Source organism: Carettochelys insculpta, chromosome 6 (genome assembly GCF_033958435.1).
Source record: "Carettochelys insculpta isolate YL-2023 chromosome 6, ASM3395843v1, whole genome shotgun sequence".
Classification (NCBI taxonomy): domain Eukaryota; kingdom Metazoa; phylum Chordata; order Testudines; family Carettochelyidae; genus Carettochelys; species Carettochelys insculpta.
Window position 1 is genome coordinate 114,528,256 of NC_134142.1, and position 26,758 is coordinate 114,555,013.

Consider the following 26,758-nt stretch of genomic DNA (forward strand, 5'->3'; position numbering starts at 1 on the left):
AGCACACGGTGAATGCAGATCATCCACATCTGTCCCATCTGACCCAGGCTGACTTTGCTTTACGCTTTCCAAACATGGCTCCTTCTTGCCACTCTGCCTCTCAGCAACAAGTTTCAGTGATCAGCCCCTCCCTTCAGCACTGTTACTATGGTGACATCAACAGACACCTGAGTAGGCCCCAGGGACAGAGACACACAGTCGATATAATTATGATCACAATGCCCTCAGAGGAGCAGGAGCTGGCAGCTGGTGAGTTATAGGCACATAACTGTGTGGGGCAGGCACCTGCGTAATGCCATCTATTTGTAATGGGAACATTTACAGCCCAGCCTTACATGCAGATGCAGCCATCAGGAAAAAGGAAAAAAAGAATTTAATCAAAATTAGTCATCTTTGCGCAGACTATCGGGCCATCCTGTGGCATTTAATTGTATTCCTGCTATGGAGTATGGCCAGCACACCTACAGAAAAGACACCATTTTCTCATCAATGCTATAGTTTATTGTGGAATACAGTAATTGCTATAAACCCCCATTATATTTCCATACAACTCCAAGCGCACCAGGATCAACTTTGTGCCCTGGTGTAGAGTGTCTGGGCTCACACTGATGTCCCTTATTCCATGTGATAGCATGGACTGCTAAAGTTGAAGGTCGAGCCCAGAGAGATTGATTTTGCCGCGTCTTCCCATGTTAATATTCAGCACTTACACAGAGCCTCCAATCCAAGGATCTCCAAGCCCTTCACAGAGGTGACTAAGCATACTTATCCTTAGCTTACAAATGGGAAAATTCAGGCACAGAGATTACAGCCACTAATTTTGAATACTTCTACTTTTGGATGTCCAACTTGAGACACTTTCATCCCAATTTTGCCAAGTGTTGAGAACCCCCAACTCCAGCTGCCGGGACTCATGGGTGCTGAGTGGCTCTGTAAACTGGGCCCAGAGTGCTTTGAGATAGAGACAGAGAAATTAAGGCACCCAAATAATCAGTGGCCATTCTTAGAGACATTTTGTCAATGATTTCTCCAAGACCACACAGAAAGTCTGCAGCACAGCGGGAATTAGGAGCCATGCCTCCTGTCTCCGACTCCTGAGCCTCCCATGATACTGTTCAACAAGCACAATAAACGTGGAAAAACCTTTCAATAGGTCATTGTAGAGCAGACACATGTAGAAGAAGACCACTGCAGAGCTCAGAGGAGAGACTGTGACAGGGAAGCCACTCAACAAGGGAGAAGTCAGTGACCTCACAGAAATCTGTCTACACATGACCCAATCAAGAGAAGTTCTAAGCCAAACCTCTACAAAGGAACAAGCTAACGTAACCTGCAAGCCACCCATGTACCTACCAAGACCTTCTTTTTCCTATTATTATCTCTATTTCTTTTATCATGGCAATGCTGCCCTAGATCCATAGATTATAAAGTCAGAAGGGACTACTACCATCATCTAACTCAATTATACTCAGTTAGATCTATCTGGGGCTCATTTGAGAATGTTTAGACAAGAGACAAGTCATTTGCACAGAATGCTAGCAAAACAATGATCCCCCCCCCCAAAAAAGAAAGACAAATGAAAAAAGTAAAAAAGCCTCAAAACCAAAACCCTTCAGCTGCCAGTAAAGACCTCAACTGCAAGATAAATACATATGAGTGTTTCTATCTATTAACAAAGTTTATTAAAACAAGTCTTAGAGAGGTAGCCGTGTTTGTCTGTATCTACAAAAACAACAAGGAGCCCTGTGGCACCTTAAAGACTATTACAAAACTTTTGTGGGCAAAAACTACTTAGTCAGATGGCCATGCAATACTTTACCTCCTTCCCTCCCCCGGCCCCACTGGTGGGCCTGTGTAGGGGCATGCTGATGCAAGCATGATTAAAAGACAGGTGGCTAAATACTGCTAGTCTGGAACTGGTCAGCACATTGAATCCAGAAACCACAAAGTCCCACTTCTCTGAATTTTGCTAACTAGACATTTGAGCTCTGAAGCCTTACATTCGCTAATGAAAGGCACTTTTATCAATTGAATCAAAGTTCTTTGCTTCACAAGGGCAAGGTCCATCAGCAGAGACAACAAACAGATTGAGAACAAATAAGAGCAATTTCTTTGGCATTTCAGAATTCTCACATTGCATTTTATGTGTTTCCATCATATTGTTTAGGAATTTTTGCATCATTAGCATTGAAGTGTGACCTGTACTGACAACACACAAGGTAGGAAAATGCAACGTCTTTCCTTTAGATTTGTCTGCAAGATTTCAAGATGCCTCTGAAAGGCACACATTTGAAACAGATCACTGACACTGTTTGCATGGCCTTAGAGCTAAAAACTGAGGAATTCAAGTGACCGGTAATATTGCACAGGAAAGCTACCCATGATGTAGAGGGGACATCATTCATAAATCCCGGGAACTCATAAGCCTTATTAGACTTGTGGTCAAAGAGAAAATTATATTATTTCTTCATGAAGTACACAAAACTTCTCTAACATGCACCCCCTACTGAATCAGCAATTGTCATTGTCCTGCAACAAGTCAGTGTATTCCACTGGAACATCTTGTACAAGAGCTTTAAAAAGATGATGCTGCAAGCTAGAAGAGGCGCATACACGGTTCATGAATCATAGAGCTGGAAGGGACCCCAGGAGGTCATCAAGTCCACCCCCCTGCTTCCAGCAGGATCAACCCCAACTAATCTCGTCACTTTACCTATGGTTTTATGCTCTTCCCCAGACATTTTACCTCCCTTTACAGTTTGACGTATATTTAATGAAGGGGGTACCTCTGCCAAATATGAAGCCAAGCCCTTTATTCCCCTGTCATTGAGGGACCTCTGTCTGTAATAAGCAAGTTTACTTTCTGCAGAGCTAAAATTTTTTTCTTTTTTTTCCAAAAAAAGTCTTACACCTTTTCAAAAACTCTCTCTCCTGTGGAGTAGGGCCCGACTGGGATTAAGCACAAGTATTCCTCCTTGAAAATTTCACCATCATAGAATCTAACAAACGGTGATAGCTGGACAGTGTAATTTAAATAGATTGATCTGACCACCACAAGACACGTGCATCTGACACTTTTTAAATGGGAAAGCAGTGCTGATATACAATTACCTCCCATCTTTGCACTGCTATGGAATCAGACAGGACAACTTGCTTCACACAGTTCCAGAGGTGCTGACATATTTAATGTGATGGAGCTGGGGTGTGCTGCATCCTCACTCTGGCCCCAGCCTTATCCAAACTCTCCTCCTCATAAGGCACCACTCCCTGCTCTTCCTGTCCCCACCCCTGTGCCACCTGTTCCTACCCCCAAAGTGTCCCCTGCCCTCCTTCTCCCCCCCATCTCTCCTGCATACAGCTGAACTGCTGAATGAGATGAGCGGGAAGCACTGGGAGGGAGGGGGAGTGGAGGCACTGGCTCATCAATGGGGCCACCAGCAAGTGGGAGGCACTGAGGGGTAGTTGATAAGGGGGAGCTGCTGATGTGTGCTGAGCACCCCCTACTTTACTCCAATGGCAGCTCCTACAGAGTTGGCCCCTATCACAATTCACAATGCCATCTTTGTTTTCATCTGTGGCAAGAGGCTCCTCCAGCATTTCCAGCAAGCCCTCCTTCATGCACTTGGGGTCCGGGAAGGGGTGTCACTTTTTAGCTTGTACGAACATTATCTGAGGAGAAGCAGCTGTTGCTTTCACTTGTACAGTCACTGATGTTGTGAGAATGCCACTAGAATGCGACACAAGAACTCCAATATTGTCACATTTTGCAACACTACCAAGGGAATAGGCTGTGTTGAAATGTCTGTGCTTTGATTCAAAGTTGTGCCTCACATTGTCAGCCTTACAAATGGAGATTGTGCCTTGGCATATTAAACACAATGGTTTTGTGTTTAAATCAAGTGGCGTAATAAAAAGAAAATCTGTTCCAGTTGGAGTTAAAAGCTCAGTGTTTGTTGTCAACTTTCCAATGTTCACTCCCACTCACACTCATTTTTTGTGTCCATTACTGTTATTAACGACAAAATGGGCAGGCATCGTAGTTCAGTCACACCTGGTGCTATTGCAAGGATTTCAGGTGCAGTATGCAGTGCTTAATTTGTATTGGGGTGTTTGGACCAGATTAGTAGCTACATCACTGCAAACCTCTTAGCAGAGACAAACAACCTACATCCCAAAGGGTATGTTTACACAGCAACTAGACCAGCAATGGATAATCTAAACTAGTAAGTGAGCCACATGAGCACCCTGCCTTTATCTCAATTGACTGCATCTTTGTCATAACCAAGATGGTCTCCAAGGATAAGGTAGTTTAGCTAACTGTGTTTGCACACCAGAAATTTGCAGGGTGTGCTGACTAACCCGTAGCAGCACCCCTCGGGCAAGAGGGCTTAAGGGAAGAGATGGAATATAGGCAGAAAGCGGTGGAGCAGGGGGTCCCAGGCCCCACACAACCCTAGGAACAGCCCTGCTGGGTGCAGAGTACAGGGAGGAAGCTAGGGGAGGGGCTGGCCACCAGAGCCGGCATGGTCCCATATGCAGTAAGCAGCTGCTAGGGCCATGAAATCTGGGGAATTTGGGACCCCAAATTTCATGGTGCCCCACATGGCTGCGTATTTTGCATTTTGGTAGGGACAGCATTGGCCCAGGCAGCTGTCTGAGGGGAGCCCAGAATTCTACATAGCAGTGAAACAGCCCAGCAGCCTGACCTTTCAAGCCCAGGTGACCTGGCAAGGGCCCTGTGGGATTTTCTTTACTGTATAACCATAACCCCAAGAGCCCCAATTCTAGAGCTTCACTTGGCAGGTCACCATCATTTGGGGATCTAACTGACTTCAGTGAGGCAATATGGTTCCTACATACTGACTTAAAGGTTTTTTCTTTTCTTAATGGCAGCTCAAGGTATAGCGGTAACTGTTAGGAGCTGTTATAAAGAGACGCATAAAGAATGGATGGGTAAGTACAGAGGCAAAAAGTGATAACAATGGGGTGAGGGAAGGTGAAGAGGAAACTACTCCTTTACTGATCTAACTGCAGAGAGTAACTCTGTCTGCAAGCACCCACACAGACACCACAGGTTACTTCACCTTGATTGGTCCCTTGAATATGTGCTAAACACTCATGCTGAACAATCTGTTCCAGGTAGCTCTGAATTCCTTCCCAGACCTGAAGATGAGCTCTGTGGAGCTAAAATGCTTCTCTTTCTTAAGTTAGCCCCATTAAATATTGTCACACCAACCTGGTTACACACAGGGTTTTTGTCGGTAGATAAGTACTGCTGGTAACAGCCACTGTCTATGGCAAGATGCTGGACTAGATTTGCCAGTGTTCTTATCTTAGTAAAGGAGACAGGAGAGTCTAAAATTAGATGGAAATCATGACAAGCTCCTATGCGCTCACAGCTATAAGACAACCCAGTCAGAAAACAGACAGGGCTGCTCTAAGCACCTGTCGAAAGCAGCCATGAATATGCATCAATGAGGATGGTGAGGAACAGGGTTTGCGGTATTCATAAAAATCCTGTGGGATGTGTCCTGCAGATCTTCCTTTTACTCCAGAAGAAGGTTTCCTGACCAAAGATGCAAGAAGGATTTCAGAACTTTACCTGGAAAGAAAAAAGACCCAGAATTCATTTCTGCATTCTGTTTACATGTGATGAATAACTAGTTAAGAATCTACCAAAACAAAAAAGCAGTAAAGTAGCACTTTAAAGACTAACCAAATAATTTATTAGGTGAACTTTTGTTGGACAGACCCACTTCTTCAGACCATAGCCATACCAGAACAGACTCAATATTTAAGGCACAGAGAACCAAAAATAGTAATCAAGGTTGACAAATCAGAAAAAAATTATCAAGGTGAGCAAATCAGAGAGTAGAGGGACGGGCAGAGGAGTCAAGAATTAGATTGAGCCAAGTATGCAAAAGAACCCTATAATGACCCAGAAAATCTACCTATGCTGTTATTTTATGGTAGGGGATAGTGGACTAATCCAATTAAAAACACATTAGTTTATGTGACTTTGATGTTGATTTAATGAAGCCTGGAAATATTATTCCCAGGATACTGCAGAACAGGAACATCAGACAGGCTTAATACATCTTACTCCATTAAGGCCAACAGTTCAAATTCCCAAAATTCTAAAATATCACAAAGCCACATGAAGGGGTCAAGCAACAGAAACATCTTCATATACAGTACCTCTCTTCAATACCAAATAGCTCAAATCTCAGTGATCAACGTCAGCAGAGCTACTCCTGATTTACAGTAGTGAAAGTACAAAGAAAATCAGGCCCACAGAATTAGGAGACCTAAAGTTTACTCCTGACTAACTTGTCGTGTTATTTTGCACAGGTGAGCTGCCTCCACATTTTCAGAAAGTCAATGATTTGAGAGACCCTCGGGTTTTGAGCAAAAATCAGCAGCCCTTCAGAACATTTTAGCCTTCATGGATTTGTGCCTTGATTTCCCCACTTGTGAAATGGGGGTAATAACCCTCACATCTCTTAGTAAAATATTTTTCCCTATATATAAGTACAAGTATTACAATATTGTAAATAAGTGCTTCAGAGGGCAAACATAAACCTCAGAGCAAATAACCCAGTTTGCAGATCCTCCCACCACAGTGACAGAGGGTGGATTATTCTTTTTCAGTTCTTTTTCAAACCTCCTAAGTTCAGTGCAATTAGATCCTTGCTATTTTCTTTAAACTACACAATGAAATAACCATATGGGGCTTATCAGGCCATTATCTGTATACAACAGAGGTGAGCAAACAGTGATAAAACATCAGAGAGTCCATCAAGAGCTTATTTTAAGCTTAAGAGACTGCTTCCTAGCCTACATCTCCACTGATAATTCCAGAAAGATCTCCTATCTTTCCCCAACAATGGAACAGAAAATGTGAGACTGCTGGCACACTCGGACCGGATGGTTGGTGCTAGCACAGTACAAACAAAGGGATCAATAATAAATAATAATAATAATAATAATAATAATAATAATATAGACCCGCTGCAGACATTTTTATCTCCATGGTGTCTAGACCTGCACAGATCACGTCTATATACCATGATGGTAAAAAATGACAGTGACTTGTTATTCTCCTAGTTCTAGTCCAAATGGTGAGAGATATCCCTAAAATTGCTGCTGTAGACAAGGCCATAAAACGGTTCTCACCCTTTGATGCCAAAAGCACATGGCAATATATCGCATTCTCAGTTTCTACACATAACCTCCCTTTTGGTTTAGCCCTTTCACATATGCTCCCAAGGGAAGAGAGTGAAACAAAGAACCTCATTACCACTACTTTTAAGTAAGAGGCACTAAGGAGTCATGTAGCACTTTAAAGACTAACAAAATAAGTTATTAGGCGATGAGATTTTGCAAGGCAGACCCACTTCTTCAGATCTGGCAATAGTGCCAGCAACATTTCCAGTACAGTACTATCTAGCCACTAGGCTACCCAGCCACCTGCGACCCAGACACAGGGGTATTGCTGTCTTCTAGCAGGGGAAAACACTGCCATGATTTCCTACTTTTCCCATCCCTACATCCAGAGTCCTAAAGGTTCCAGCTGAGTGCAAGAGCTAACTGGCCAGAGCCTTTCTCCCAAAAAACTCCACTAAAGCAGTGTTGGGTGGAGTCTGCCAACTTGCATAGACCTTGTTGTAATAACTACCATACAGCAGAGGCTCCTCACAGCTTTAACGTGAATCAAGAGGAGGGTACACAGTGAAGAGCCTTTTGGATTCCAACCAATGAGCAAAGGAACACAAACTCCCAGATTTCTCTCCTCTTCCTCTCACCTGTGTCTTCTCACCGGGCATAAAACAACGTGCCCATACCACCGCACACCATGCAGCCAGAATCTTGAGCAGCTATGCTTACTCTTACCCTCCTGCAGCTGCTCCACAGAGGAGCTTGTAGGGTCTTCAGTCAAAGGCCATGTTCTGCCATTAGTAATTGCTTTGAACCAGTAACAAAATCTTCCAGGGAGTACCAGACGGGAAAGTGGAAGGAATCAGAAAGAGCCTATCAACTCCATTCCCTTCCCTTTCTACATTCCTGACCCAGATTTGTGAACAACCAAGAAAAAGACCAACTTCCCTTCCACCTCAAGAAGAATCCATCTCACTCTTTCCACAAGACTCAGTGCACACTTGGACAAGGTGCTGGGAATGTTAGTTCCTGCCACCTACACGTGGAGCCAGAGCGTGGGTGTGTTTCAGTTAAAATGGAAGGTGTAAAAGGAAAGGTCTATTGAGGGTCTCCTGCTGCCTGGGAGATGGTGACAGCTTGATGTGATGTCTGCTCTCCTCAAGTGAAATTTGATTTTATTCTTCATACGTGGTTTGATATCTCATTTAATATAGAGACAATCTCACTCTCGCAGAGTGCCCTGTCCCAGCAAGACCCAGCACTTCCGCCTCCCCTGGATTCCCAGGATGGCAACGGTGCTCTTGGGCCAAGTCACGCTATCGCCCACCCTTCCGGAATATCAAAGTCCTGCATGACACAAGTGACCAACATGGGTTCCGTCCCATCCAGGGCTCTTTCAGAATAGGGAATTCCCAGGCCTGTCCCCGGTGCTCACGCACAGAAAAGCCCAAAATAGAACCATACACGACTTAAGCCATTCTGCCCATCCTAGGCCTGAATTTTACTCTCTTTGGCTGGGTCTACATGGGGCGGCTTTCCCGGCAGATCTATGCTAATGAGCAGCATCGAAATTGCAAATGGTCACTCATTAGCATGGTCCTGTGGTTCATTAGCATAGCTGCACAAGAGCTATGCTGGCAGTAGAGAGGCCATGTGAACATGCCCCTGCCAGCAAAAAGCCCTCTGTCGCTTAAGGCACAAGGGTCTGGTAACAGAGGGGCTTTTTGCCGGCAGGCGCACGTCCACGCTGCCTCTTTAATGCTGACACCCCCCATCTGCTGAGACTGAGCTCTCGCACAGCTATGCTAATGAGTCACGGGACCATGCTAATGAGTGACCATTTGCAATTTTAAGGCTGCTCATTAGCATGGATCTGCTGGGAAAGCCGCACCACGTAGACCCAGCCTTTGGGTTCTCCCAGGCTCCCTGCTCTTCTTCCAGAACACCAACCTACTGGGCAGCCAGACCATGGTCTTGCTCCTTCATCAAGACCTACCACAGGAACTCAGGCCACTCGTGTTGTTTTTCAGTGTCTCTGCCATGCTTTTGCCAGTGCTCCCTTCTCATGACAGGATACTAAAGTCTTCTCTGGGAACCTCCCTTTATGAGTATCAGAGAGGTAGCCGTGTTAGTTCCTTTTATGAGCTTTGTCCACAACCGGGTCACAAACAAATTGTACCTAATCCATCCGTCCAGGTGCCATGAGTGGCCATAGCTGAGCTTTTGGGCTCCCAGAAACCTTTTTGCTGCCCATGTGGGGTGTCTATAACCCATCAAGCACAAAAAAACCCCAAAATTAAAACAAGATATTGCCCAGATACTTCCTGAATCATCACTTACAGACATAAGAGGTCAAAGACGCACTTGCTTAAGCAGTTGTCTCCCCCTTATGACTGTAGGATGCAGACCCTAGCACAGGAGATAGCAGCTCAGAGAAAATAAAAACAGACATTTAAGAGACACACATTCCTTCGGAGATACAAGCTGTCATATAAAGTTCCAAACGTCTTATTTGGAAAATGAGCTACAAAAAGCAGCTGGTGTAACAAGTGAGGTAAAGGGGGATATTGTGTCTTCCCTGAGCTAAAGGGGATGAGCAGCCCTGAGGAGAAATTGGATGACCTGGAAAACAGCTCAGGAGAAACAATCAATCTCCATATTCTAGACATTTCAAGTTTAGAAGGGAAAGAAGCCATCATATATCTTCAGAGAAAGCTTCCAGGCCTCGTCCTGAGAAGCACAGAGCTCTGTTTGAAAAAGAGAGGGTGCAGAGTGAAAAAGTGGTGGGAAAACAAGAAGCTCAGGGAAGGAAAAGTGATTCATAGGCTCTTAATGTTGGATGGGAATAGGAAAGGGAGAGAGTTGAGCAAAAGTTGAGGGACGACGATGAGCAGAAGATTTGTATTTCTGTTGAGCTTTTCAGCATCGCTCAGCAAGGAAAGAGCAAAAAGAACATATAATGAGAGGATGCAGATTCTCAGGTGAACTGGTGCGGAGGTACAGCCTCACACGTGCTGCTATCCCCACAGTGCATTTAGCTGCCTTGACTGAATTCTTCTAAGACTTCATCTAAAGCAAGACAAGCTCTCCAGACACCTAGTTCCAAACTGACTGGAAAAAGGCCCATGTATCAATGGCATACAGTCCTCTATAAAGTATGAACTGTGTGTCTGTGTGCTCTTACGCACTCATATCAGAGGTTCACAGAACCCACACAAGCGTTTATCGGTGTGAGGGCCTCTTACTCTCCTGCATAGGTGTGTAGTCCAAGAGCTTGTCTGTACTTATGCTGTAGCCGGGCTTCAGTGAAGACACTCCTACGTCCACAGGAGGGCTTCCTCCATCAGCACAGGCAGTAGCTAGGACTACAAAAGAATTCTGCTGTTGACCGAGTGTTGTCTACACCAGAGGCAGGGCCGTCCTGTCTATAGGATGGGTCAGAGCAGCCAACTCAGGTCCCGCAACGGCCACCTCAGCCATCCTATGGACAAGACAGTCCCCATATTGATGCTAGCTGCAGGGCCTGGTGCAGGGCAGCAGCCGGGAGCCACAGGAAGCAGAGATACACAGCAGACTGCGGGTCCTGCAGCATCTGCTGCTATAATAGTGGGAGCAGGATGAAAAATAGCCCTGTGCTAGGCTTTACACCATGTCCAGAGCAGGTGAGTGGGAGTGTGCAGGAAGGGGCAAGGAACGGGAGGAGTTTTAGGTCTCTGCCAAATGCACGAACTAGTGAACCTGAGCCAGCAAGGTGGCATTGAAGTTTGCTGCTGGGACAGACCACTCCTCACACCTTTGTTCTCCTCCCTCTCTCTTTTGGAGCAAGAAATTATGTCTCAGGAGCTATGCCCCGCAGGGAGTTCCTGGCCAGGGAAGCTTATGCAACACTCCTGGATCAGAGCTGTGTTTAAAGGCGCACTCTATACCAGCGGAATTACTTAGAAAGTTTTACAGTAAACTCTGTCTACATTGGGTATTTTATCATCCGGAACTCTCAAATAACCCGCATTTTAACCCGAAGTAAATTTTACGTTTTCTATAAGCACAGTGTAGTTAAAGTAAATACAAATAAATGCAGCAAATACAGTACCAGTTTACAGCGTACAATACTACTATTGTTGGTAAATAAAGTACTCCGCATACGTTTTTGTTTGTTTCTTAGTGTTATACATTGCTAGGGATACCTCTTTGTTATCCAGACTATTTGAATATGGGCACAGCTCAGTGGTTTGAGCATTGGCCTTGCAAACTCTACGTTGTGAGCTCAATCCTTGAAGAGACCATTTAGGGGTCTGGGGCAACTAGATTAAAAAGAAATCTGCTGGAGAAGGCAGGGGACTGGACTCTATGATCACTCAAGGTCCTGTCCGGTTACATGGTATGTATAATATCTGGCAACCTTGTGGTGCTGCTGGATACAAAAGAGTTTACAGTACTCATTGTGACCAAGGCCCTGAGGTAATCAAGAGGTAGCAGGTGGGGCTAGACTAATAAGTAATGCATGTCAGTGGAGGTGAGAGCTGGAGGATTGCTTTCTGATATCAGAAGAGGGAAGGTCATCATATTGTCACGCTTGTGAGGCACAGACCCTCTCTATACACAATTCTTTCTCTTTTCCCAGGAAGCCTCCAGACAATTTGTCCTTGCTGCCTGGAGATGATCCTAGAGCCATGGCAGAAATGCAGAAAGAGGACAAGCTTCAAAGGCAGCACTCTGGTGGGAGTGACACCACGTGCACCCAGGCTTCCCCCAGAGACACTGAGAGCAGCATGCGTCCTGCCAGTGAGGGTGTGGGCCCAGAAGATAGCACCAGCTGCTGTTGGATTCCTTTTGTAGCTCCTGAGCAACAGCCCAAGTAGGTATCAGTGCATACACTCTGTTACTTAGTTTTCGAGTGTGCCATCAGCACAGCATGCCCTTTGGTAGCATCCTCTGAGGAGCTGAATCTGCCTCACATCCATTGATTGATGTAGCTTCACAAACCCTGTGGCTACATCTACACTAGAGAGTTTTGTAGGCAAAAGCAGGGGTTTGTGGACAAAACTCACAGAGTTTCTACACACAAAACATGTTTTATAGACAAACAGTCAACAAAAAAGTTGTGTAGATGCTCCGGGGGGGCCCTTTTGTTGACAAAACAGATCAAAAGATTGAACAGCTTTTATGTGTAGACAGGATCTGTTGACAGAAGTTTTGTTGGAACATCTCTTCTGACAGTAACTTCTATGGACAGATGCTTCTAGTGTAGATGTAGCCTGTGTGGGTAGCAGTAAGCATTAGCCCTGTTTTAGAGGGGCTAAATTGACACAGTGAGTGGAAAAAGGACAAATCTAAGGTCACCCAAAAGTCTGAGGCAGTGAAGGGAATAGAATCCCAGTTTTCTTAAGTTCCAGCACTACATCCTACCACAGAAACCTCACTCTCCTCATGGCTTTCATTTCCTACCACTTGCCCGTTCTATTTAACACATGGAATACAACTTCCAAAATTGGGGCATTACTAGGACAGGCAATCACGCATTCAGATATGCAGCATGTAGGAAAGTCCCTTTTTTACACATCTGTTGGCAAGCTCTAGTTACAGTCCTCTAACCTGGATGGGGGTGCTCTATAACGCCTCTGGTTTGAAAACTGGGACCAGGGGATTGCTAAAATAAATCCTTGTGCACTATTTGCAAACACTCCCAGCAAGGTATGCAAATGAGAACATGCCTGAGTTAGTTTACTTCCAATATTAGTTTGAAAGTGTGGTTGTTGGAGGATTTTGAAAAGCGTACAGACCTGCTGGCATGTCCCTCCCATGCAGAATGTTAGCAAGTCATTTGCATAAGACAGGGTTGGGGAAGCTTTTTCCTATCAGGGACCACTGACCCCCTGAAAAAATCAGTTCTGGGCCACATGCAGTCCAGTTGAGGGGAGGGGCAGAGGGGAAGCTCAGGGCTTCCCTTAGGTTCCAGCACGGGACCATTAAGGAGTTTGGGATGTGAGAGGCGGCTCCAGACCAGAGCAAGGACCTGGGGTATGGGGGAAATGAGGAGTCCGATTGGGGGTGCAGGCTCTGGGGATAAGAGATTTGGGGAGTAGGAGGAGGCTACAGGCTTGGGCTAAGGGGTTTGGAGGGCTGGAGCAGGCTCAGGGCAGGAGGTTGCAGTGTGGGGGTTGGGCAATACTTAGGATGCTGGAACAGGCTAGGGCTGGGGGTGCAGCTCTGTGAAGGAGTTTGGATGTGGGCTGCAAGTCAGGGCTGGGGCAGAGGATTGAGGAGCAGGAAGCGCTGATAGGCACTTACCTCGGGTGGCTGCCAGTTGGTGGCACAGCGGGGTTAAGGCTTGCTCCCTGCCTGCTCTGGGCCTGCCCTGCTCCCAGAAGCAGCTGGCATTTCCCTGAAGGGGAAGGGTGGCTCCATAAGCTGCTCTCACCTGTAGGCAGCACCCTCTGCTGTTTCTGTTGGTTGCAGTTCCTGGCCAACGGGACCTGCAGGGGTGGAGTCTGCAGGCGAGGGCATCTTACAGAGCTTATCGGATCACCACAAGCCAGCCCTCACAGCTCCAGCCCAGCAGGGAGGAACAAAACCTCCATGTCATGAGCCGGATGAAATAAAGCAGGGGGCTGGATCTGGCCTGTGGTCCAGACGTTCCCTACTCTGGCATAGGAGTACCTATAAAGTGCAGCAGCCTTCTGTCAGACAGAACTCTAGTTAGCCTGTGTGAAAGTAATGAAACCTGGACATCACATGATTTCAGATGGCACCTATGCAAAGGGCCTTTATCACTTCCTGGGCCATACACCTGCCACAGTTCTACTGTGGCTGAGAGCACTGGTGTAGTCTAACGAAGATGTGGCTAGTAATTAGTGTCACTGAAGAATGCATGGTTAACTCTCAGCAGGTGACTCGGGTACAAGTTGCATGTCTCAAATCTGGGATTCTCACCTCTGACAACATCTGTGGTCCAACAGGACTGAGGCCCAGGGCTAGGAGCAGGATCAGCATCCGTGGGCTGGTGTCCGGAAGCCCAGCCAGAGGCAGTGTCCGCAGGACCCAGGCCAGGCCAGGTGTGAAGCTGGAGCCCCCTGCCTGTCCTGCAGCAGCAGTGCGGGGCCAGAGCTGGAGCACTGTGATAGCCCAGGGATGGAAAGGCTGGGGCTGCAGCAGCCCCAGGAGCACAGGGCTGGCTGGTGGCAGAAGCCCTGGACCTTCTGTGGTTTGGTAAATTCTCTTCTTTGGAACCCAGCAGGTCCTGACCAGGCCAGGGAGGTACAACCTGTACCCTTCTTCCCAAATTGCTCAAAGAACATATGACCATATGGCTCCTCCATACCTGCATAGCACATGGTGCTAATTACTAAAAATAATAGAATAATGCTTAAGAACTTACATGATACCATACATTTCCCAAGCACATACCAACCAACCAGCTCCTCCTCTCAATACATTTGCAAACTATTATCTCCAGATATATTGAGCAAATTACTTAAGAAATTATAATGGCTCAATGGCAAAGGCAGGGCTGGGATTCAGAAATGCCTCATTATTGGTCAATGGTTGAATCACTAAACCTTGCTATCTCTTGGAACAAATAACACCAAGCTGGTCTTTCCAGTTTGCACATTTATAGTGCTAAGTTGTAAAGGAGGCCCCTTTGCACAGAAATTGCATCCAGGTGTCTCCCACACAGGAGCAAACTGCCTCAAGCATATTTCTCCCAACCACAACATGAGCCAAGTGGAGCTGATCTCCACATCCTTGCGGGTTTGTACAGAAATCCTGACGCAACAAATAATGCCCCTGTCTCCCTTGCTTTTCTCGAGGAATATCAAAGTAGGCAGGGATCTTGTTCGCATTTATGCATCAGTAGCTCCTGGAATTGAAGTCCTCCCACAGTTTTCCCACCCCCACCTTTGAATTAGGCGAATGGACTCTGCTGTAGCCTTCTCTCTTGGTTGCATTTTTGGTTTCAGAGTCCCTAGTAGGGCAGTTTTGTAACCTTGTGTTGGCTAACGCTGGGGTGAGGCAAACAGCAATGTGCCCAAAAGGAAGTCAGCAGATCACCATTAAATAGTTGAGTCCTAACCTAAAATGTTGTCAATAATAGTGAATTTTGTAACCACTCAAAGTTAAAAATCAAATGCACACATAACTGGCTATGCAGCAAAGGTGCCACAAAAGATTTTGCGATTTGAATGGATGACAGATTGCAAATAAATACAGTATTCTCCAGATCTGAAGAAGTGGGTCTGTCTCACAAAAGCTCATCACCACATAAATAAATTATATTGTTAGTCTTTAAGGTGCTACATGACTGCTTTTTTTTTTTTTTGGCTTTGTGAAGATACAGACTAACACAGCTACCTCTCTGAGACTGTGTATATGTCAGCAGTATGATGCAGTTGTGAAAAAGGCTAATATAATTGGGGGTCAGGGGGTATTAACCAGAGTTGCTAGTATGAGAGGTAATTGGCCAGTTCTGTTTGGCATGGGTGAAAGCTTAGCTGGAGTACTGTGGCCAGTTCTGGGCAGCACCCTTTAGAAAAGAAGTGGACAAGTTGGAGAGAGTTCAGAGACCAGCAACAAACATATTAAGAGGTTTAGAAAACCTGACCCATGAGGAAAGGATAAACATACTGGGCACATTTAGCCCTGAGAATGGAGACTGGGATGATCTCATGAAATATATTACGAGCTGTTAGAAAGAGGACTGTGATCAACTGTTCTTTCTGTCCAGAAAGGTAGGAGAAGGAATATGGGTATGGCTACACTAGGAGATTAGGTTGAATTTGTTAAGGTCAATTTTAGCACTTGATTCTGTAAAGTCGAGGGTGCATGTACTCACTGGCACATGAAGTGGATGGAGTGCATCCCCATTAGGGTTGGCAGCTTTGACTTTGTCAGCAGTGCACTGTGGGTACCTATCCCACAGTTCCTGCTGCCCCCTTGCATTCAATGCCTGCCCTGCTCACCAGGCTGGCCAAATAGAAAATGAAATACAAACTTCCCCAGGCCATCTCCTGCACATGTGGAGAGCAGCGGAGCTGAAAGTGATGACCAGAGTGTTCACAAGGAAGTACTGTGGGATACCTCCAGGAAGCCAAGAATGTCAAATTTCACAGTGCTCCACCTGCACTCCCCTAAAGTCGACCAGGCAAGGTCAATTTTGGCATTACTCCTCATGAAAAGCAGGAGTGTGAAAGTTGATTTTAGGAACCCTTAAGGTTGGCAGAATTGACCTTTGTAGTGTGGACTGATTGCTTAGAAAATTGACCTAAGTCAGACAAGTTCAACCTAACATCCTAGTGTAGACCAGAACTAATTAGCTGAATCTGCAGCAAGGGAGATTTAGGTTTGATATTAGAAAAAAGTACTCTTAGACTATGGCACAAAACTTTGAAATGGCCATGCAAATGGCCATTTCGAAGATTACTAATGAAGCACTGAAATGTATACTCAGCACCTCATTAGCATGCTGCCAGCTGTGGCTCTTCGAAATTGCCGTGTTTTGCTCGGGCACAGCTCATTCAGACAGGGATCCTTTTCGAAAGGACCCCACCAACTTCAAAATCCCCTTATTCCTATCAGCTGAAAAGGTCCTTTTGAAAAGGACCCACGGCTGGACGAGCTGCAAGGGAGAGAAACACGGCAATTTCAAAGAGCTGCAGTTGGCGGCATGCTAATGAGGCACTGACTATGCATTTCAGCACCTCATTAGTAATCTTCAAAATGGCCATTTGTCTGGCCATTTCGAAGTTTTGTGCCAGTGTAGATGTGTAGCCACAGAGTTAAAAATTAAGCTCTGGAAGAGACTTCTACAGGAGGTTGCAAAAGTCCTGTCATTGGAGGGGCTTAAGAGCTGATTGGGTGCCTGTCAGGGACTGTCTACATTTATTTGGTCCTGATTCAGCAAGTGGAACAGGACTGAATGACCTCTCAGAGTCCCTTCCAGGCTTGCATTTCTAAGGACTTGCCTACACTATGAATTATAGCAGTGTAATTTATGTCACTTAGAAGTGTGAATAAGCCATCCCGTAGAGCAATGTAAATTACCCCAACCTAAGCGCCAGTGTGGACAGGGCTATGTTAGTGGGAGAGCTTCTGGGGTGTATGAACAAGAGTGAGCTACTGCCCCTCATGGAGGTGGCCTATTATGCTGACAGAAAGATATCTTCTATCAGCATAGAGCGTCTTCACCAGACGCAGTGCAGCTTCACCATTGTAGAATTTCTTGGGTAGACCAGCCCTCGATTCTATGATGGGCAAGTGAGTAAATGGGGGATGTTGGAAGATTCCCACAACAGAACATATGTTTAATGGTGACTCTGCCCCTCCCTGTGCCTGAAGAGACCAGCTCCCTGAATGTCCTTTGGGACACTCTTCATAAGGTGATGGATTCCTGAAATGATCCACCACCTACTGGTGGAACAGTAGCTCTTGACACTTGATTCATGGTATCATCTTGGCACAAGTTGCTGAGAATGGAGCAATAGCAGCTGCCTACTAGGCCCAAGTGGCTCAGGGACTATATGGATGAAAGAGGCTGGATAACAAAGGAATGTCATGATCTCGTCAGAATCAGCACTGATGGGGATTCCACACTTGAATGCTGGGGCATAGCACTTTCAACTGGGTTGACTTGCTTGTTGGCAGCCTCTAACAACAGTCCAGGAAAGTAGCATTCAAAGCCCAGGATACAGTATCCAATCAAAATCACTCCCCATACACACCTGCAATCACACCTGCAATGGGATTGTTGCTAGGGCCTCAGTTGTCATCACTTTGACTCTAAAGGATGCTGATGCCACTATCTCTTTCTGTGGCCTCCTAGCAAGGGGAGTCACATTCCCTTGCTATTTCAGTCTTTTCCATGGCAACAGATGGATGTCACACTCACAAAAGCACCCCGTTGCCGTATGGCGAGAGGGAGGGAGAGAGATAGGAAGACAGATGGTGGTTGAGGAAAAGCTCTGATTCTTAGGGGTCTAAGAAATCATAGGAATCCCTGATTGCTGCAGCCAAAAAGCTGACCCAGAGCTGTGGGAGGGAGGGAAGGAAGAGGCGGGTGGCTCTGCTGAGCCCAGAATAGTAGACCAGCTGTTAACTTATCACTTGTAATTATTATAACATATGGGGAGTAAAGAATGACTGTGAAGGGAAAAATAAATAACCAAGACAGGCTGCTACAAAGCTGGCTCAGGGTGGACCAGACAACTGGTATCTGCCAGTAGGGAGGTGACCTTAGTGAGGGGCCATGTTGTAGACAGACAATTCCAGCCTATTGGAACATGGTCTGTGGAATAGAGGAATTTGAGAGGAAACAGCTACAGAGACACGGGGTGAATGGATGTACAGGGTCAGGGCAACAGGCACGCAAAAAGGGAAGGCACTAGGCTCCCAGGGACGGCCATAGGAAAGGGGCCTGTACACTAGATACAGGTACACAAGGAAGAGACTTCACAGAACCAGAGGGGCAAAGAGGCCTGCAGAAGAGGTACCTGAGTAGTAGCAACCCCATCACCAATTTACAGCAGTGCTGGAACACGGGACCTCTACCCCTTGGATGGAACGATGCCTTTTCCTAGCCATTAAATTCTGTGAATCAGACAGACAGAGAGGGCACATTACAGTGGCACTAACACCTGGACGCCACTGCCCAAGGGGGAAGGAACCTGTGCACCACATACTGTCTATGAGGCGGTGACGTTACGGACACATAGACACGACCTGCCACCGGAAAGGGGGGTCAGTGTGGGAAGCCGGATTCCACAGAAGGACTATTTCCTGTAGATTTGAGGAAAGCGAAGGGCACCATGGAAAGAGGAGCAGTCCTAGTCCTATGGCACCTACGAAACTAACAAATGTATTAGGTCATGAGCTTTCATGGGTAAAACCCATTTCTTCAGATTCACTCCATCTGAAGAAGTGGTTTTTACCCACGAAACCTCATGACTTAATATATTTGTTAGTCTTCAAGGTGCGATAGGACAGCTTGTTACTTGTGAAACTACAGATTAATAGGGCTACCCCTCTGAGACCATGAAAAGAGAGCTCTCTTTTATTGCCCGATCAATGTGATTCTAGAAAAGCACTCTAACAGGTAGCGAGCGAGGAGGAAAAAATCCACCCAGCACCTCCCCATACACTGCACTTTCCCCTTGCTGGTTATTACCATTTATTTTCTGGGGCTACCTTCTGGCCTCCAGCAGAATCATAGCCCCTGAGCCCATTTATTGCCCAACTGTTTCCTGTCTGCCTAAAGAAGTACTAATGTGTTTGTCGCCTGGTAGTGATGGGCAAATGTCAGGCAGGTTCCAGGCATGCATATCAGAGAGAGAGAGAGAGAGAGAGAGAGAGAGAGGAGAGTCCCCACACTGTTTGTATATCCTGCAGGACACTCAGATTCTGTATAATTTATGTTTAATATGTATAATTCTAGCCTTCATAGGTGCAAAGGAACTATACCAGTGTGCCCTGAGCACAGGTGATGCTGTAATGTCCACATGAATCCAGAGGCAGTTTGCAATAGGGGCTCAGCAGTGTGAATTCCCTGGTCACCTATTAATCTAATCAGAGCATCCATTGTACAACCCAAACGATGATGTTTCTGCGTCCACATGAACTATTTAATCACTGTTAATTTTAATGCCCAGAATGAGAGCTGGGGGAATGAGGAGTTGCTTCAGGGCATGAAATGCAGAGAAAAGAGCAGAGGACATTCAATAAGACCAGGAAGAGGGAAATGAATGTAAAGAGGAGGATTGGAAGAAGACAAAATGGAGAGAAGTAGCAGTGGGAGCAGATTGTCTCATTCAGTGATGAGATGAGTGGGGTAATAAGACACTAAACAAATAATAACTAATCATTAAATTTTTAGCTACTACCCAGAGGCCATATTCTCTTCTTGATGGCTGTGCACAGTGCCTATTGAATGCCACTTTGCATGGTGGGAAGTATACTGTCCTGAATTTACATCCTGGCCCATGGACGCTAATCAAACAGAATCCTGCCGACTTCCACTTCATACAGGTTTCATTCAGATGCTGACAGGACACCAGACTGAGGGTAGAGGAACTTGAAATCAGCTTCATGCTCTGCCACTGACATACTGTGTAACCTTGGGATTGTCACTTCACCTCTCTATGCCCATGCTTCATCTTCTGAAAAACTGGGTGATAGTGTTTACTCATCCTATCCCTTATTCAATTCTTATTTGCATGAATATTATCATGGCAAAGCTTTTGCAACCCAGATGACTAAAATTAGGCTCCTAAGTTTTAATGAGCCAGCTGAGTAAATGGCCCGTAGTCCAGAGATGCACAGCATGTTTGAACCTCTCTGTGATGACAGCATAAGTGTTTTACTGTAATGGAATAGATCTCCTTTGGCTGAGGGGTTCCATTGCAGAGCCCCACCTGGGCAGCTGAAGGTCCTACAGAAGAAGGAGGACAGCCATGTCCTGCGCTTGCTGCTGCATCAGAGGGACCTGGAAATCCAGGGGCTGAGACGTGTTGCTCAGAAGGAGCCAGTGGCCCGGCTCGCCTTCATCCTGCAGGAACTAGTGAGCCCAGGACAGACAGACAGTGCAACACCCACAAGGTAAGCAGGGGTTTGAAGTCAGAAACTGATGAGAATAAGACAAAGTCCCACTGAGTGACAGCAGAAAGATTGGCAAAAGGAGGGGAATGGGCCTTTGTGACCAGGCTGCTCTCATCATTATGTAGCTACACTGCAGCCACAAAAACAGCAGGCAATAACATCATTAAGTTTGGAAAGTTCAGCACTCTAAAGTTCACAAATGGCAGAATCGGGGTTGCTGGTGCAACCTTAATTGGGCCCCTTTGTGTGAACTTGCGTTATACCAGTGGTTCTCAATGAGGGGTACATGCACCATGGGGGGTACACAGAGCTCTTCCAGAAGATACATTAACTCAATTTTTCTCAACCTTTTATGCATGGTAGAACTGGACTTATTTTATGTTGATCTAATTTTTTGTATTCTCTTTGTACAATCATAAGTACGATGGCAAGTTTATTGACTATAAGCAATTTCTTCTAACCAACCAGTTATGATTAAGTTGTTGAAACAAATGTTGTGCAATGGTAGAAAAAATTTTACAGTTGAAAGTTGTAGGTACTGGGATACTTATAATTTTTTTAAAAGGTTGCTTTATAAAAAAGGTTGTAAAACACTGCATTCTACTGCTATCTTCAATGCATGAGCACAGACAACTTTTTCCATGGGATGCCTGCCTCAATACTTACTGCCATTATTTTAAACTCTTGTGATTTTTAAGCTAATTTCAGGGATTTTTAGGCCCTGACTTACAATGCCCATGGGTAGGTAAAGGCTCATACCCTAGGAATGGCCTCTAGAATCAGGGAGCACATTATAGGGTAGAGGAAGTATAAGGAAACATGAGTAATAGAGAGGGCTGCCGCAGATTGCAGGGGTCTGGAAGAAAGCAGAAATGAGGGAAGCGGGAGCCAAAGAGCAGCGAAGGGGAGAATTTGAGGGAGGAAATTTTGGGGGAAGATGGGAGGAGAAGAGAATGTATGTAAATGAGCTCATGTATATTCATCAGATATTTGTCAAATTAGGGAACTGCCTGATTTGCATGGTACCTCCAGATTTCAGGGTCTGCAGTTTTAATACGTGGTGAGACAGTAATCCCTGCACTAGCTACTTCAGTTTCTGTAGCCCAGGAAAAGAATGTCATTACTCTAACATAGGCAGAGAATCTCTTCCAGTGAGGGTGAGAAAGCTCAGCCCACCTCCCCCTGACTTCCCAAGTAGAGCAGCTGTCTTTGGTTGATGAGCCATGGTAACGTGCAGAATACATACCCCTGCACTGATTCTCAGTGGGGTTCAGCACCCATATCTCCTACTGAAGCCAAAGGGAACCAGAGATACTCTTGGCAGCACTGAAAATCAAACCCTTGAACCAATTCCAGCTGCCAGATGGATGCTGAACTTTGCATGCTGGAATCAACCTGCGTCAAGGTCTAAGTTTTCTTGGAGTTGATGGAAGCAGGAGCAAGCGGGTGGGATCAGATTTCCAGGACTTCAGTACCTAGCACCAATTTCCAAAAGAGCTCAGCACCCAGCATGCCCCATTACTTGCCCGCAGCACAGAACACTTTTGGCAATCTGGTTCTGATTCTGGGTGCTGAGCACTTTCAAAAGTCTGGCCTTTAGCACGCAAGAGTTTAGCCAAGATTTGTCTCATTGAAAAACAGATCAGTGAAAGGAAGTGATGTGGTTGGGGAAAGCAACTGCACATGGCACCCATGCGACAGCCCAAAACCAGAGCAAAAGCAAAGGGTCTTTGCTCAAATAGGTACAGTCTCTCGAGGAAAAGAGACAGGCAGCTGCAATTTCTTTGTGAGACAAATTCAGAATGGAACTTGGTGCAGTCTGTGGTGGGAAGATAAAAGATTTTGGGGAAAGATGATCCCGTTCATGCTGGTAGCAGAGGTTTGAAAGCCTGCTCTTCAGTACAAAGCTTGTCCCATTGGGAAATCCGGTGAGCTGAGAGCACAGAAGGGAGCATGTTAAATCATGGCTTTGCCCATGAATCACAGTGCAAACAAGGCTGTGAGGCAGCAGAAACAGAAACAGCCATTCAAGCTCTGTGATCCAGAACGTGAATAAATTGTAAGTGGCAGACAACATTCCCCATGCCTATTAAAAAACCCACCCTCCCTGTATCCTAGGAACCCGCCTGTATACATCACAATGTCACAACTAGATGGGACAGATTCTCAGCTAGCGTATACAGTCCTAGCTCCAAGGAAATCAAAGAATCTATGACTATTTTCATCAGCTGAGGAGCTGGTCCTATATATCTTAAATCACTTAGGGCTCCAGAGAAGGGCCTATGGGATCATTCTGGGCAGGCCTGGGAAGCAATGACCATACTGCAGTGAGTTAGGGGCAGTGATCATGTGTTCCCCTCTGCCCTTAGATCACTGCTTCTCCCAGAAAATATACTTCCATAAGTGTCCAGCAATCTGCTCGACAGAACAGCTGCTCTGTGTTATAAAATGGCCTCCGACAGAAGTCACGTGTGCTCCTGCTTGCCAGAAATACTGCCGACAAGTGATGGTTGTGGGCCTAGTTCTCACACTCTGGGGCTGCTTTGTAACTGGAGCCCAATTACAGGTGCTCAAGTACTGCAGAAATGACCAGGGTACAAACACCTGGACTGAAAAATTCACACTGAGGTCACATTCCATTGTAAAGCCCCTTAGTCCTAATTCTCCCACCACCTGCCTTCCACCATGTGTGGTCCCTGCCCCCTGCCCCAAGTAGGCATATACATGTCTGCAAACACTAAGGAACACTAAATGACTGCATGGGGCAAGCTGAATCGAGCCTCTGGTGTCTGCAAAAGAAACTGAAGTGAGGGCGAGGAGCACAGCCTTTCTGCAGCTGTTTGCTGTGTCACTGCAATGACTGTGAACCGGGATTACCTGGCTGTTTTTAGGACCCAGTGGGAGACATGAGCCTGAAAACAGCTTCCTTCTTTGAAGCATATTTGGAGCCCTTTGTGCATTCCAGCTTAGCCCCTGGAGTTGGCAAAGTTTGAGCCGGACCTGACCTGGCTCCTGCTGGCTGTACTTCCTCTCACCTCTTCATTCTTGGTTCACATCTGGTTGCAATGGGCCATTCACAGAAGGTACCACAGGAAACCTGGGTTGACTCATGTGTGCAGCACTCAGCACCAAGTGCGAGCACATCCTGCCTGGGAGCAGTGTTCCCCACGTGACAGGCCAGCAGCCTGACCAGTCGTGACATCAGCAATTCAGAGGTGATGTCAAGAAGACACAAGCAGGAAGCAGCACAGGACAGAAGTCTTATGTGGCTCCCAGCTTCCCAAAGGACACGCAGCTCAGGTTTCATCTCCTGAGAACATGGCAAGCTTCTTGGTATCTGATCAGAGAGCTCATAGGCAGCCCTTCCGTCTCGGCTGCATGGGCCACCAGCCAGGAGGTCTACACCCAGGCATGTCACTTACACTAAGGGCACGTCTAAACTTACTGGAAGAGCAATGCACTGGTGGTCGATCTTCTGGGGTTCCGTTAGCACACCTATTGGGGCTGTGTTAAAGTGAACAATCAGAGCAATGCTGTTGACCCTAATACTCCTCAACCAAGGGCATCAACAGGAGAGTTTCTCCCATCAATTTCCCACTGTGCGGACGGTGGCAAAAATCAGTTTAAGATACCCCACCTCCAACTATGCAATTTTCACAACTGGAGTGGTGTCTCGTAAGTAGATTTTTTTTTCCCCCTAGTGTAGACCTGGCTTCAGAGCCTATCACTTAACTGCTGATCAGGAGCCCTGATCTGGTCTCACCTGATGCATGTCTTGATGCTCCAGTTAATTGTATACAAGTTACTTGCCCAATCCTGCCTGAAGGTCCAGATCCTGCTGTGCTCGGAATGGACAGCCAATCAGAGTGCATTGCCTCTCCATGATCACTCATCTTGTTTTGAGAGGGCACTTGGATTTGAACCCGGGAAGGACCCCCTTGATCTGCAGTGAAATGCTCTGCTACTGAGGTGGTTCTCATGCTGTCCAGACTACTGTACCTCTTCAGGAGTCCAGTCTGTCTCGTATACCCCAAGTTTCATCTCACTGAAAAAATACTTGCATATAAAATCAGACCTAAAAACACAGAAGTGTCACAGCACTACGAAACTGTAGTTTGTGTGGATTTCATTAGTGCTTTTTACATAGCCTGTCAAGGTGCTGTACACCCCAAAAGACCTCTCCCTGCCCCATGGGCCTATGTGCCCCAGTTGTGAACCACTGTGCTTAATCACTCATCCTCCCTGCTGCAATACAACATTTTTAAATGGGGGTAAGTTGAAAAGAAAATGGGCCTATCCCTAAATCAATAAACAGCAGCAGAACTAGAATAAACCTCCTCCCAAATCTACTGTATCAATAACCAGAGACTGATGATCCACCTCAGCCTCAGCCCACAAGTTGCCTGAGGTATGTAACTTTAGTGGATTCTTGTGCCTCCCGTCCTCGGTGGCCTTTGTACAATGGGGCCTCCTGAGCTTCTGTTATTGCTCCACTGTTTGCTAAATAAAGGCACCTGGCGTTTCAGCTGGCTCAGCAGAACTTTGTTAGTGTGTCACAAAAGTAACTGGAAGGGGCATCAATCCCCAGTGACTCCACCCCTGCCCGGGAGAGTTCAGACACAGGTTGTACAAAACACTTTCGCACTAGGAGCAGAAGAGAATCATAGAATCATAGAACAATAGAGCTGGAAGAGACCTAAAAAAGCCATCGAGTCCAGCCCCCTGCTCCAAGCAGGACCAAACCCATCAGATAGCCCAGCCAGGGCTTTGTGGAGGCGAGACTCCACTACTTCCCTGGGTAGACCCTTCCAATGCTTCACCACCCTCCTAGTTAAAAAGTTTTTCCTAATGTTCAACCTGGACCTTCCCAACCACAATTTGAGACCATTGTTCCATGTTGTGCCATCCGTGACCACTGTGAACAGCCTCTCTCCAGCCTCTTTGCAACCTCCCTTCGGTAAGTTGAAGGCTGTTATCAAGTCCCCCCTCAGTCTTCTCTTCTGCAGACTAAACAGTCCCAATTCCCTCAACCTTTCTTCACAAGTCATATGCTCCAGCCCCCTAATTATTTTGGTTGCCCTCTGCTGGACCCTCTCCAGTGTATCCACATCCTTTCCTATAATTGGGGGCCCAGAACTGGACACAGTACTCCAGGTGCGGCCTCACCAAAGCCGAATAAAGAGGAATAATCACTTCTCTTGATCTACTGGCAATGCTCCTCTTGATGCAACCTAATATGCCATTAGCCTTCTTGGCTACAATGGCACACTGTCGACTCATGTCCAGCTTCTTGTCCACTACAACTCCCAGGTCCTTTTCTGCAGAACTACTACCGAGCCAGTCGGACCCCAGCCTGTAACAATGCTTGGGATTCTTCCAGCCCAAGTGCAGGACTCTGCACTTGTCCTTATTGAACCTCACCAGATTTCTTGCAGCCCATTCTTCCAATTTGTCTAAGTCAGTCTGGACCCTGTCCCTACCATCCAGCGTATCTACCTCTCCCCCTAGCTTAGTGTCATCTGCAAACTTGCTGAGGGTGCAATCCAACCCCTCATCCAGGTCATTGACAAATATGTTGAACAGAACAGGACCCAGAACCAAACCTTGGTGCACTCCACTAGAAACCGACCGCCATCCCAACATAGAGCCGTTGATCACTACCTGCTGGGCTTGACCTTCTAGCCAGCTTTCTGTCCATCTTACCGTCCATTTATCCAATCCACACTTCTTTAACTTGCTGACAAGAATATTGTGGGAGACCGTATCAAAAGCTTTGCTAAAGTCAAGATAAATCACATCCATTGATTTTCCCCTATCCACAGAGCCAGTTATCTCATCATAGAAACTAATCAGATTGGTCAGGCATGACTTGCCCTTCATGAATTCATGCTGATTATTGCTGATCGCTTTCCCCTCCTCCAAGTGCCTCAAAATGACTTTCTTGAGGAGCCCCTCCATGATTTTTCCAGGGACTGATGTGAGACTGACCAGCCTATAGCTCCCTGGATCATCCTTG

The 26,758-nt window shown here is 46.2% G+C and overlaps 1 protein-coding gene across 1 annotated transcript in view; it reads left to right on the forward strand.

Annotated features, from left to right (window-relative positions):
• The first annotated feature begins 11,533 nt into the window (after positions 1-11,533).
• The window catches only part of LMNTD2 (lamin tail domain containing 2), a 58,649-nt gene continuing 43,424 nt past the window's right edge, over positions 11,534-26,758 (forward strand). Inside the window, exons 1-3 of the mRNA XM_074998555.1 lie at positions 11,534-11,616; positions 11,780-12,013; positions 20,551-20,742. Of these exons, the coding sequence (XP_074854656.1) occupies positions 11,534-11,616; positions 11,780-12,013; positions 20,551-20,742 (509 nt within the window). The remainder of the gene's footprint in view (positions 11,617-11,779; positions 12,014-20,550; positions 20,743-26,758) is intronic.